This window comes from Sesamum indicum, linkage group LG2, assembly GCF_000512975.1.
Source record: "Sesamum indicum cultivar Zhongzhi No. 13 linkage group LG2, S_indicum_v1.0, whole genome shotgun sequence".
In the NCBI taxonomy this organism is placed as follows: Eukaryota; Viridiplantae; Streptophyta; class Magnoliopsida; order Lamiales; family Pedaliaceae; genus Sesamum; species Sesamum indicum.
In genome coordinates this window covers 13,589,392-13,604,116 of record NC_026146.1, presented here as the reverse complement: position 1 = coordinate 13,604,116, position 14,725 = coordinate 13,589,392, and the positions used below count along the sequence as shown (strand labels likewise).

The following is a 14,725-nucleotide window of genomic DNA, read 5'->3' as shown; positions in this document are numbered from 1 at the left end:
ATAATAAAATAATTTATAACACCCAACCATGTCTTCTCATCTAAAAGACATGGTAAAATCATCCATGAATGATCAAATGCGTAAAGCATTACAGACTTCATATTTTAGTAAATTACTATAATATTTATAATTGTAATATTTATGAATTATTAATTTAGAGTTTTAATGGGACCTAATATTTATACATGAATTTTTTAAAAAATTATTATTTTATTATCTTATCGAATTTGATGAATTTTTACAAAGGCCCAAGTCGGGACCGAAAGATTTTATTATTTTAGGGAGTTTATTAATTTATAAAGTATTAATTTATAGAGGTTTTACTGTATATCGACTTGCCACTAACTCGCTAATAGTAAAAAAAAAAAAGAAAGAAAGAAAGAAAGTCAGTCAAATGAAAATCCAAAGTCAGCAAACGTGAAAAATGAGACGGCGGCCACCACAGACCAAAAACCAAAAACCTCAGTATAAAAGCAATCAAAGCAACCGTGGCGAAGATCAGTTGGCATGCACCAGAAGCAGCCAAGCGCTCTTCAGCCTTCATTTAATCCCAAAGAACAAGCAAAGCCAACCAAACTGTTTGTTTATTCATTGCACAACCACCGCCTTCTATAGTTTTATCTTCGCCTTCGCCCAACTCATTAAAGTATCATCCCAAAACTCTGATTCTCTGGTTTTGCAGCTACCATTTTGTGTCCACAACCCACAAAACACCCGCATTAAAGAATCATTGAAAAAGAAAATTATAAGAGGTAGGTAATGTAGAAAGGCTGGCAGTGATGGTAAAGGAGAACCAGTTAATGATCTGTGAAATGAAATGAAAGTGGGCCTACAGCAATCTGACCAGCGTTTTTATCTACCGCTTATCTCTCGTGGAATCGCATCCTTATCCTATTCCGTTCTCTCTCTCTCTCTCTCTCTCTCTCTCTCTCTTCACTTTGGATTTTCTTCGCGTAACACATAGGCAAACATTTTCTTTCTTCTTTTGTCTTTATTTCTCTTGCTTCTGCCAAATCCACCAGTTATAATTATTGTGTAGTAAATATAGATTTGTTTATCTATTGCTTATATATTGATCCTTTCTTATCCCTTTTGCTTTCTTCTTTTGTGTTTTTACCCCCTCTTGACATTTGGGGGGGTGGAGGTGGAGGGGGGGTTAATTCAATCTTTTTTTCTTGAACCCTCGACTCATATCTCTTTGTCTCGTTGAATCGAGGGTTGTGCTGGTTTTCTTGATTTTTCTCGGTTGGGGTTTATCTCTCTCTCATTTTTTTTTTTTTTTTTTTGTGTAAAAATTTGTTATTATGGCTTTGGTTTCTGCTTTTCTTGAGATTTTACAAAGACCCACAATTGGAGATGTGATGTTTGAGCTGATGGGGTTCATGGCGCCCATCTGGGTAGCTGTACTTGTCGGTGTTTTGGTGGGTTGGGCATGGAAGCCTAAATGGGCTAATTTGAATGTGGATTTTGTTGATTCAACTGCAAATAAAGGAGGCACTAAGAAATCAGTGATGGTACTCCCTCAGTTTGCTGCCTCCATCCCAAGCTTGAGCTCATTGAAACGGCAAATGCCGGCCTGCGTTTCTTGGATATCTGAATTTGGGCTTGAGAAAGAAAATTCATCCGTGCCTTCTGTTTCAAGTGCTGATTACAGGTTCGCTGCAAAGACCCTAACTTTCGTGAACTTTTCTACACTTGTTTAGTTATTTATTATTTGATTGCTTGTTTGAGGGTAGTACAGTTGGTCAATTGTTCCACTCCTTTGGGTTTAATCTCAAACCCTTACATAAATGCTAAAGTTGACTGTTTGTTCATAATTTGAATTATCTGTGATCAGTTCATCAAAGTTGGAGAATGAGAAATCAAGTCTTGTGAATGCGGATGATCTTAAGCATTTGCACAAATTAGTTGAAGAAACCGATGGCGGCCCTGCTTGGATCCAGATGATGGATCGGTCAACAACTAATATGAGTTACCAAGCTTGGAGAAGAGATCCTGAGGTAAAATTTTTCATATGGAGTGTGTTTATTGATTATTATGTAAGGTATTGCAATGACTGATAATTTTGATGGAATTGGCTTTACAGTCTTTCTCAATGTGATTATGTGAATAGTAACTCTGATTTATTCAATGTAACCATTGCAAGTTTTTTCTTTAGAATGGTCCGCCGCAATATCGTAGTAGAACTGTTTATGAAGATGCCACTCCTGAAATGCTAAGGGATTTCTTCTGGGATGACGAGTTCAGATTAAAATGGGATGATATGCTTATACATGCTGAAACTCTGGAGGAATGCCCCACCACCGGGGCAATGCTCGTTCAGTGGGTGCGGAAGGTGGGAAATTCTTCTCTTTTGTGTTTTGATGTGAATTCAATACTTTGATTGTATTTATAGAATCATATTGACCACATTTCCTTGGTGCGGTGCAGTTTCCCTTCTTCTGTAGTGACAGAGAATACATCATTGGCCGCCGCATTTGGGAATCTGGACAAACTTATTACTGTGTAACAAAGGTGCGATAATGGAAACAGATTATTACTATTGGTTCTATTTGATAGCAACACTTCGAGTTCTCTTCCATCAAGTCTAGCATACTGTGGAAATGGCTAAATAAAGTTATCTTGTATGCTGACATGCATATAAACTTGTACACAGAGATATTAATGCAACTGTTGGGCTTACTTAAGCTAGAGTTTTGAAACTCTCAATACTTATTTGGCAAATAGAACTCTCTTTTTTCACACATTAGGCAAAATTTTCATTGTTCAGATGTTGCATTTTAAGTTTGGGTTTATTATACAAATAAGAAAGAATTCTGAAATATTTCTTTATTGTCCTAGTCTATGACATATAATTTCTTTGCTTCTTGGGGCACTAATTGCATTGTTCTTGAGTGAGTTGAGGTTAGACTTGGTCGGTTTTCAAGACATTAGCACAAACCTGAAAATCATTAGTTTGTTCTCTGCCTGTGATTTGGTGCAATCAACAGAGAGCTTCCCAATTTAAGTTTTATTTGGGGTTATTCAAGTATCATAGGTCTGACGAAGGAGGTTTCTAGGCTGTGCTTATATATATCTAGTGTCAGTCCACCTGTCCGAGGTTGTAATAAATTCTTCTGCAGAAAGAAAATTTTATACTTGCACTATAGGAGAAAATATATCTAGGAAGATGGATTGGGGCTAGCATACAGTTCTTTATGTCATTCATATACATCATGTATGATTTTCGGGGGCTAATCATGTCAATGCCAATTTCTTCATGCTATAGGGTGTGCCATGTTCCTCTGTGCCACGTCGCAACAAACCAAGACGAGTGGATTTATACTATTCTAGTTGGTGTATTCGTGCAGGTATCAGTTTCCCATTTTTACAGTCCTAAATTTTATTGCAAGGGTTAAGTAAAGATGAAATCATTTTCCATGCAAGTGTTTTAAATAAGTCTCCTTTGTACTAGCAGTTTGTCATATTCAATGAAGAAAACTGTGTCAAAAGTTTTTGTGAAGAGGGGATGATGCAAGGAAAGACCCATTAAATTAATCTACCTCAGTTTAACAAACTCCTATTGAATTGTCATAATCATATGACTAGTTTATGCTGACAATGTCCTTTTATCTATAATGAATTATAGAGAATAAAATTAACGGCTTACCATTGTATGAAACAAGGGAGTTTTTAAAGAACGCAGTCTACTCTTTCGAGATGAGATGGTGTCTTGGCTGATAATGGTTCAGTTTCTAAAGAGTTGTCCCCTTTGTGAAATTTTAGCTGAATCAAAAAGAGATGGGCGGTTGACTGCTTGCGAGGTTCTACTCTTCCATCACGAAGACATGGGCATTCCATGGGAAATTGCAAAACTGGGAGTCCGGCAAGGCATGTGGGGTGCTGTCAAGAAGATCGACCCAGGCTTGCGCGCCTACCAGAAGCACAGGGCATCTGGAGCTCCACTTTCTCGCAGTGCTTGCATGGCTCAAATCAACACTAAATTTATGGTCGACTCTCTCGAATCCCTGGAGAGCAGAAGTGGCGCATCAGAGGCTGAACCTCTCGCCTCAGTGGATAAGCCATCGGGGCGAGGTATCCCAAGGGTGCTAGTCGTTGGTGGGGCGATTGCCCTTGCTTGTACAATTGATCGAGGGCTCTTGACAAAGGCTGTTTTATTCGGGGTTGCAAGACGGTTTGCAAGAATAGGTAGGTGACTATGACACAAGGCCTACCGCGTCGTGCTAAATGATGTCATCACGACCGGCTCAATTGCACCAACTGATAACCATCTCAAGGGTCGTCCGTGCAGTATTTTTAAAAGACGCAAGCTTATAAGCATGCATCTCTTATTACTGAGCCATAATGTGGCTAAATGTCGGGAATAGACAACAAATGGTGCTGAGGCATTTATTGAAAAATTCGAGTTTGTTAAGAAATTCTCATGCTGGGAAATAACAGATATATTCTCTTTATTCCTGATCATTTTTTGCTACCATGAATCGTTCATTCACCTTCATCCATGTTAAGTTCTTGGTTATGGTATAGTTGAAGCCACACCACCTCGTTTCTTCGTGATGCTTGTAGTGCGGCTTCATAGTCAATTTGGTCCCTCTCCTAGCTCCTGTTTGTCTTCTGGTCGGTGAAACTGGACAATAAGTTATAACCACGTGTTTGTACATGCACTTAAAATATGATAAATTACAACGAGTTTTATTGTAATTTGGTATAGTTATAAATACTGTTTTATTATTTAAAAAATTATCAATACCATATGATTTTAACGGTCGTTCAACAACTAAATCTCTGTTAATTTGTATTAGAGTTTAATTCATTTTTTGGTGAACTAATATGAACTGATTAAAATGTCGTTACGTACTATGAGTTATAATTTTACTTATTTTTTGAAATTAAGTGAATTTTTATTTCTTTTTAACAGTTTTTTTCAGAATTTTTCGTTCATCTCATCCGATTTATTTACAATTATTCAAATTTTTTAAGAGAAACAAAAAAGTATAACAAAAGTAAGGTTGACAATTTTATAATTTCATTCAAAAAATTACATAATATTTTTAGTATAAAAAACTATTTGTAAAAAACGAATAAAAGAATATTTATAATCTTATCAGAACTAATTAAGGTGGTTGGGATTTGCGCTTAAAAATAATGATATGCACTAAAATTTCATCTAAAACGCGTATGGGATGATAGGTGCTGTGTACAGCACGCACCAGACACGGCCCATGATGTTCAGGTGACCCTGTCCCCTCAATACTTAGACACGCCCCATCTCTCGTCTCAGCAATTCATCGCAATAAATATTTCTACTTGACATAAATTATTCCACCTACTTCACAGCCAACTTCAATTTACAACAGCAATCACCCAACTAACAAGAACAAAACTGTACTGCTACAAGAAATCAAAGAATTACTATGTATGATTAATGACAAAAGAGACTCTTGATCCTACCCAACTCAACCATTTCCCCTTATACATATATATAAATATGCATCGATCCTTTTCTCACTTGCACTACTGATCCTCAAGAAACCAGTGTTTCAAAGCAGTTCAATCCATCGAGCTCCGGTGCAAGGCGAGGGGCGGCCGACACGCCTCCCGTCTTCGACCCTTTCGTCTTGGGCCTTACTTGCTTGGCACTCGCTACATGATCAATCTTCTTCGCAATACCGTCAGCCGATTTTGGAGGACCTGAACGCGGGGCAGTGACTGAGTACCCCAACAGCTCAGCGCAAACGGCATCGAATGAACTGAAGATGGAATAGTTCATGATTGAATGTTGATGAAGTAGTGGGAAGAAGAGGGAATGTTGGTGTGGAAAAATGGAAGGCAGTTGGAAGGGTTTATATAGTGCAAGGAAAAGGGTGGGTGGTTGGGTGCTTGTGGGACATTACACGCTACGATAATGCCTGGAAACAAACATTGCATGTTTCTCTTGCTATATAAAGTAAATGCCAGCTTCATGGGTCCCCCGCCCCAATTGTGATGCAAATGTCATATTGTTCCCATCATCTCATCACTAGTAAATATTTTGGGAAAATTGCATTTTTTTGTCCATTATTATAGGGCTAGCTAGCACGCATGCTAAGCATCTAGTCATGAACTCTTTGACCGTTATCGTCGCTAATCTTTTCATCTTTTGAAGGACGTGTTTATCATGTGACTTTTTCGTTAAAGTGATTAAAAAATAAAAAAGAAATTATAACTTAAAAGATGGTTAATGGGAAATTTAAAATTTGTATATGTGGTGATGCAATGTAAAATATTGATTTATTTAATTTGTTTTTAGTATAAAAATGAAGTGGTGGAGCGTAGAGAAAGAGCAGGCCATTTGCGACTTCTCGGTCAAGTTTGGATTGTCTGACTCTCACTCGCTTTCCTAATCTTGATAAAGGCAAAACGTATTACTTGTGTGATTGGTCCGACAAATAAACAGGACTTGGTCTAATCTTATCAACGCCTTCTCATTTCATCATCACTTTGAATTTTCACAATGGAACACTTCCTACAAATTTCTTATATATATGGCTACTTCTGTTTGAATTTAGACAATATTTATGTGTATACATGAGATGTGTTTTACCACTTCTGTTAGCGTTCGAGCGTGGAATTTGTCTCAACTTTAATTGAAACACATCAAATATGAATCCAATCGTGGGTGTTGGAGAATTTTCAAACTGCATAAATATTTTTTTTTTAAAAAATAACAATTACAATTGAAAGAATAAAATCAAATTTTTAACATTGAGGCATAAATATCTCGTTCTCTTTAAAAAGATTCAAGTCCACTGGAGATCTAACAGTATCACTCTTCGCTTATCTTCTTTAAAGTATAACAACCCGACAATATTGTCGTATTACTCTAACTCATTCTAAACAAGTTGTTGAGTTCAAAACTCCATAAAAAAGAACGCATTCCTTCAATTAGAACTCTCCTTTTAATTCGATATATCTACTTTACGTTTTTATTATTTATGCCAACTAAAGTAATTTATTTTTATGTAGTGAAATTATATATTTTGAAATAATTATTTGAAGCAGTTGATTGAAGGTAAACAATAATACATCATTACTTTTTTAACTGTGTTATTGATAAGTGTCCGAATTGCTATAGTTTTATTAGAATTTTGATTATCTTTTGCTATTGAATAGCTCAAAAACCATGTAATATTTGTATTTTCGTTAAAAAGGGTTCTTATGGAGTACGAAACAAAGAAATGAAGCGGTGATGTACAGTAAAACCTCTATAAATTAATACTCTATAAATTAATAAACTCTCTAAAATAATAAAATCCTCCGGTCCCGACTTGGGCCTTTGTAAAAAATCATCAAATTCGATAAGATAATAAAATAATAAATTTTCGGAAAATTTCTTTATAAATATTAGGTCCCATTAAAACTCTAAATTAATAATTCATAAATATTACAATTATAAATATTATGATAATTTACTAAAATATGAAATCTGTAATGTTTTACGCATTTGATTATTCATGGATGATTTTACGATGCCTTTTAGATGAGAAGACATGGTTGGGTGTTATGAATTATTTTATTATCATATTGAGATTTATGTAGTATATGTTTCATTCATCATGCATGAATATATTTAATTGGTATAATAGTTATTTAAGTGCAACGAATTAATGTAAACATATATATTTAAGTAATTCCAATGAATTGACACATGTGTCTATGAATATAATAGTTAATTGTTTCATGAATATAATCAATGAAACATATATGAATTTATTTATTTTCAATACATATGTACTAAATTTGCTGAATTTAAAAAGTCTCTCTTTTAATTAATAAAATATTAATTTATCGATAAATTAATATCTCTCTAAATTAATAAAATTTCATGGTCCCAAGGTTATTAATTTATAGAGGTTTTACTGTAATTCAACACCTGGGGATATCTCATTTTTTATTCTTTGAGTTTTTTTTTTTTTTTTAAATTCTCTCTTTTTAGTTTATATGTTCTCTCATTAGCGTGTTAGGTTAGTTCTTTTATTTCTAATTAAAGATATAGTGAATGGTTAATTCTACATGTAGTGAGATCTAATTATACTTCCACTTTCATTTATTTTGGTATTTGTATTATTCTCTAGGCTCTTATCATAAATAATATGATTTTTTATTGATTTGGTACTGTTATTTATTATCAGAGAAATTTGCTTAGCCAGTTGAATTTTTAAATCTGTAATTGTGTGATTAGTTCAATAATTAGTGGTAACACACCATAGTTCATTATGTCGCAGTAATCAACTATGCTGAGGAGAATGAACAATCTAACTTAAATAAATCCTCAAAGGAATTTATTGGTTGTAATTGGGCCTTTCTAGTTCCTAATGCTATTCGTAAATTAAATCTTGGGAACATTCTACAGTTGTTTACTAATTAGAGAATTACTAAATGGATGTTCCTTGGCTAACAAAAAGGTAAGAAAAGTTGAGGTTGTTAAATTGTACCAATAACCATAACCAACTTATCTCTTATGAATGTTTGTTATTGTTGCATCCATGATTAATAGTGAAATCAAATATGATCCTGTCTTTAACTGAAAATCCTTCTCATATTTATTTCTCTCATGTTTAGAATTTAAACAAAACCCCTTTTTTATTTTATTTAAAGATATTAATTAGAACTAATTTTCGTGGATTCAGCCCTACTCGCTACTTTCACAAGTTTTAGTGTACGACTTTATTTCTGGTCGACTTGACACATATCAAATTTTGATGTTGTTGCCGATGACTGTTGCCTTTAAATTAATTTCTTCTTAGTTACTTGTTTCCGTTATTTGATTTTAATGCCACGATTTTTTTGTACAGGTGAACTTGAATTTGATCTCAAGATTGAGAATATTGCACGAAGACCTCAAAGAAACTAAGCAACAAGTTGAAGGAGCATCCACCTCTTCTGAGAGAGTGTCAGCCGTAGAGCAAATAGACTTCTCTAGCGAGTTTAAGGATGAAATAATGAGTCAAATTCAGGAGTGAACAATCAAAGAGTGACATTGCTTGATTTAAATCAACAACCCTCTTTTCATCTAAAATCCTACTTTGAATGTTGATTTTAAGTTTAAATCTGGTCCTGTTCATTTACTCCCTATTTTTTGTAGTCTTGCAAGTGAAGATCCACACACACATCTAAAGGAGTTAGCCTCCCCGTTTCCTTTAGCCTACAAAGCAAATGATTGACTCTACTTCTTACCTTGAGGATCCATCACTAGTCGGATCGAGTTCAAAAGGCAGTTCCTCAAAAAATACTTTTGAATCTCATGAACCACAACCATTTGGAAAGAAATTAGTGGGATACATCAACTTTTTTAAGAGAGTCTTTTTAATATTGAGGAAGATTCAAGCAATTGGTAGAGAGTTGCTCTCATCACCAAATTTGGAGCACCTATTGATCCAATATTTTCTATGAGGGATTGTCGGGCATGGATAGAAATTTGATAGATGCGGCAAGTGGAGGTGCTCTATTCGACCAAACCTCTACTTAGGCACGCAACCTAATCAATCATTGCGCCCAACACCAAACAATTCGGCATTAGATACGACGGCCCACTAAGAAATGTTAATGAGGTGAATATGGCTTCCCTTGATAATCGTTTAGACAAACTTACCTTCTTTTTCGAGAGATTCATCGTAGGAAATTTCCAACAAGTGAAAGCATGGGGAATAAGCAATTCCAACGGCATCCCACCGATTTATGCCATACGCTTCAAGAAAAAGAACCTACTGCACATGCCAATGTCGTAAGAGGATTCTCCCTACCAACACAAAGGAGATATGACCCGTATTCCTTCATGTACAATCCGGAATGGAGGGATCACCAGAATCTTAGCTATGTTACAACCTTAAACTTGACCGCTACCTCAATCCAATCAAATCAAGTATGTCACTTGAAGACATGACGAAAATACTTGTTGCTAACACCCAACAATTCCAACAGGAGATTCGATCAAGCATTCAAAATTTGGAGACACAAGTGAGTCAATTGGCTCATCCGTTAGTCGGTTGGAGTCCCAACCTAAGTTACCTTTTCAAATTATTGTTAATCTTAAATAAAATGTTAGTATCATTGTCTTGCGCAATGGAATAGAGTTGCAGCCTATCAAGGACGAAAATACCACTAAATGTGAGCATGCACAATATAACAAAGCAGAGCAGAAATTCAAGATGCCCCAAAAACATGCCAATGAGCCCTACCTAAATTACAATGGGCATCCCAAGGTATTGGTGACCAAACCTCCCTTCCCACAAAGATTTGTCAAGTCCAAAAGGAGGAAGAGGATAGAAAAATCTTTAAAATTTTTCGTAAAGTAGAGGTATTCTCTTGAACAATTACTTAATATAATAAAACTTATAACTAGAAAATAAAAAGTAAAAATACAGAATGAACTTAAATAAAATATTAACTAACAACCTTATAATAAAAAAATTAGATAGTAACAAGCCCAATAATAAATTTTGAAATAAAAAATAAAGAGTATTAATGAATTAATATACTAAAAATTTAGAAGTAGAACAACAAATAAAAAAAATTTAAAGTTTGCAAAATTTATTAAACCTAGTAATCTCAATTTACAAGAATAAAATAAAAAAATATATCATAAATTATTTAAAAGTTAGCCCAATTGGGCCGGACCACTAGCCCCGTCAAAATTTTCAAAATTTTCAATTCAATCTTTGATCGATTTGCAGTCAAAATAAAGTAATCAATTTTCCTCTAAAAAAATAAAAAATAACTGACCAATATAATTTAAAAGAAATCAAGTTTATAATTATCTATAAGTGAATCGTCCTTTTTAATTGAATCGAAATTAATTGCGTCAATAAATTTCGACAACTTCTAAGCGGGTTGGGATAATACCACAAAAATGATTGCTGGGAACGATACTTGGTCAAATAATCTTAAAGGGCTATGGAAAGAGCCACTTTCGACCTGACTTAGGGTTCGTTTGGTTCAAAAAAAAAGAGGGAAGTGGAAGAGGGAGAAGGAGGAAAATAATAATAGTTTTCCTTCAAATTGTTTGGTATGATTAGAAAGGGACTAAATCTCAAATACTTCCCCTTGTTTGGTATGAAAAAAATAGATTGAGAAGAAAATACTAGTTTTTGTAGATAAATAAATCAATATTATATTAATATAATTTTAGTATATCAAAAATTTAAAAACCTTACTAATAAAAATACAAGATGACTATCTTCATTTATTCTAAAACTATTTAACTCAAGGAAAATTATATATAGATATAAATGGGTATAGAGTAAATAAAAATAAAAACTGTACTTTTTTGTCTTTTTGGATTTATACAACCACTTTTTCGCTCAGTTTTGGGCGGAAATAAAATTGGATTCTGGAGGGGTTTCATGTACATCAAGTTTCACTTCACCTCCATCTCTTCCTCATAACCAAACACCAAATTATCTCTTATACAATTATTTTTACTTCTACTCCTCTTATACTCTTACTTTTCGCTCCAATCAAACATACTTTAACAAAATGTTTTGATTGTTTAGGGCGGATTAAATGTTTTTAATGTTAAGTGCAAGCTAACATAACTCTAAACAAGTGAAAAACGTGGGACTTGATCTTTTTTCTTTTTCTTTTTTTGATAATTAGGAAAACGTGGGAATGAGATAAAATAAAAACTCAAAAGTAGCATATTGCAGGCAACATAACAGTAACTAAGACAAAGCAGGAATCAGGGTGGGTCGAGCTCCGGCGACGGGGGTTCGTCGGCTTTCATCCCTTACATTCGGAGCTCCGATCCGTTTCGATATATAAATATATATACATACATAGAACTGGTATTTAAGAAAAGTCATCTGATCGGACGGCGGAGAGATGAAGGGCCCTTGTTCTGTCATTGCGTCGTCGGTGATCGCCGCTTCCACCGTCGTTCTTTCTTCCTCCCCCTCCTCCTTTACTCCCGGTGACCGTGACCTCCCCGTCAATCCCTCCATCACTCAGGTAATAATAATCTTACTCATTTCTTGGATTTAATGTTAAGTAATTCAAGATTCTTCGTTTATGTTAATGGGCTAAATCTGTTTTGTTTATCAAAATATCCTTTCTCCTCGGTTTTCTTGTTAGAAAGGAAAATCCATGAGCGCAGGCGCGCCCTCGCCGGAGAAGGGAAAATTTGCACCAAATTTTGATGGTTTGAGGTTCATAGAGACGCTGATCACGGCTCACAGGTGACCCAATTTGCCCCAAAAGTGAGGTTAATTTGAGTGGAATTTGCATGGCAAGTTGCAACATTTTCAGAGGGAATAGTGTGTGTTTTGGCGGCTACTGTAGCTGGACATATTGGCTGCTTCTTCTTGAATCTTGATCAGTATGTTAATGATAAGTTGACAATTTTGTTTGTTCATGATCATGGATTGTAGTTTCCAATGCATCCCCGTGAGTTGTTCAAGTGTGCAGATATCCCTTTTTGATTCTACTTCCTATGTATTCAAATTTCTTTTTTTCTTTCTGTTATTATGGATTGGATTTGTTTTTGTTGCAAATCTTATTTCATCTTCTATTTAATTTTATATATAAATTCATGTGTATAAATATGATATTATGTATTTTATTTAGAAGAAATATATACATATTGTATGTATATATTGAATGGAGTAGAAGACGGCATAGACTTTATAACAGAAAATCCGATCCCCCACTCTGCACTACAATTATTGAAGTGTTTGTAATGTGATTTTCAACTTTATTTGTAAAAGAGAAAGAAAGGCTAAAAGTTACCATAGTGTGAAATCCAATTGATCCTTCACCACCCCCTCCAGTCAAGGCCCATACATCTTTTTATGGGCTCGGTGTTCAATTCGACCTGCGTAAAGAGGTCTACTGAGAATGGGTATTCAACTTCAAGTGTATTATAGCCTAAGGAATTAGGCCCGATGACCATAAAAACTACGTATTCAGAAGCTTTAGCAAGTGCATCCCATTCTGCCATCCTGCACAAGAGATGGAGAAAGGGGTTAAAGGCTTATTGTTAGCCCTTCAGTTCAATGCCATACCCTGGGTGGGGCAAGCTCGTGCAGATGGTGTTGATATGGTGCGGCACTCATATAGACGGTGTGCCGGTGTGCTGGGGTTGTAACACAAGCTGATGCCCTTATTGAGCACTAGGTGAGCATCCTGCCATCACAACGGCAGGCAATAAGCGCATGGGTGCAGCATGAGCACACGCAACGTAGAGGTGTGTGTGCAAGCAGAGTTGACGATTTCAAGCAAACAATTGTACGCAAGGGAGATTTCAGCCCGAGCCTGAACTAATCACACTTGTTATTTTTATAATTAGGGGATAATTACACTTAAATGAGACTAAATACGAAGTACTAAGGCAATTGTTATTTTTATAATTAGGGGATAATTACACTTAAATTCTTTTTAAAAATATGAAATTACACTTACACTCCTCTGAAAATTCACTGTTTCTACTTGTCCCCCCATTTTGTTAGAATTTGGACGAAAAACACTAATATTAGAAAAACAAAAAAAAAAAAAAAAGTTACAAGAAAAAATTAGTTTTGCCACTCAATCAACATTGCCATATAATAATTTTTTGCTTATAAGAAAAAATATATAATGATGTTAATCTTTACTCTATATATATTACATTAATCACTTTATAAGTATAAACATATACTTGGGAGTTAAGAATGTTAAATGAGGGATAAAATAAAAAATTTATATAATGTTTTTTGCTAGCTTCGACATTTTTCGTTCAAACCCTAACAGAAAGGAGTTAGGGGTAAATGGAGAATTTTTAAAAGGGTGTAAATATAATTTCAAAAAACTTCCAGAGAAAAGTATAATTTTATATTTTTATAAGGGATTTAAGTATAATTAATCCTATAATTAATGATGTGTAGGTTAAAAGGGCACATAATATATATATATATATATTAAAAAGTAAGATTTGAAAATTGATTAATTAATAAATAATAATATGTGCAGTGCAACAGTGAAAAGAATGATATGAATTCCTACATATTCCCCAACAACAGCAATAAAGATGAGAGTGCAAAGAGCCGTTGCAAAAGTATATCTGACTGCCAAGCAACCAAATTAAGCAGAATTTGAGTTTGCTATTCAAGAAAAGTATCACCAAAATGTCTAAGGAAAAGAAGCCTCTTTTTTAAGTTATGTTCTTCTTTAATTTTTACTAACTTTATTTATTTTAAATATTTGTTTCTGATAATTTCTATCCATTTTAGCTTTTCAAATTTCATACAACAAATACTTACATTGTGATTGGACGGAGGATTTGATATTAGGGATTTCATAATTTTAATAAAATTATTTCGAAAATTTATATTATACGGAATTTCAATTTCTTTAACTCTTATTTAAACTACGTTTTTTGAAATTTTGATGAATTTTAAATTCTTGTGAAAATATTTAAAATTATTTTTTCTTAAATTATTCCATCGAATCCAAATACTTTAATCCAAATGTAGCATAACAGATCTGGAAAAATTAATAAAGATCTGTACTTATCGATCTTTTTTTCGCTTTTAAATAAAAATCTTAATATTTGAGAGATACATGTTTGTAATATTTTTTTATAGGTTAATCTACTTAATTTTGGGATAGAGTACTTCTAACTTATATGATATCATTATTCTTAATGCAAATATATACATATATATATATACTATTATATTGAATAAAAAAAGAGGTGTTACAGATACAAAGTGTG

The 14,725-nt window shown here is 34.0% G+C and overlaps 2 protein-coding genes across 2 annotated transcripts; both read left to right on the top strand.

Moving 5' to 3' along the window:
• LOC105156068 lies at positions 1,305-4,464 on the top strand. The gene is made up of 6 exons (XM_011072101.2): positions 1,305-1,654; positions 1,838-2,000; positions 2,159-2,335; positions 2,431-2,514; positions 3,269-3,350; positions 3,766-4,464. Exons 1-6 carry the CDS (start codon positions 1,305-1,307, stop codon positions 4,194-4,196), a joined length of 1,287 nt encoding a protein of 428 aa, XP_011070403.1. The 3' UTR covers positions 4,197-4,464.
• Positions 11,636-12,442, top strand: LOC105156067. The gene is made up of 2 exons (XM_011072100.2): positions 11,636-11,985; positions 12,109-12,442. Exons 1-2 carry the CDS (start codon positions 11,860-11,862, stop codon positions 12,214-12,216), a joined length of 234 nt encoding a protein of 77 aa, XP_011070402.1. The 5' UTR covers positions 11,636-11,859; the 3' UTR covers positions 12,217-12,442.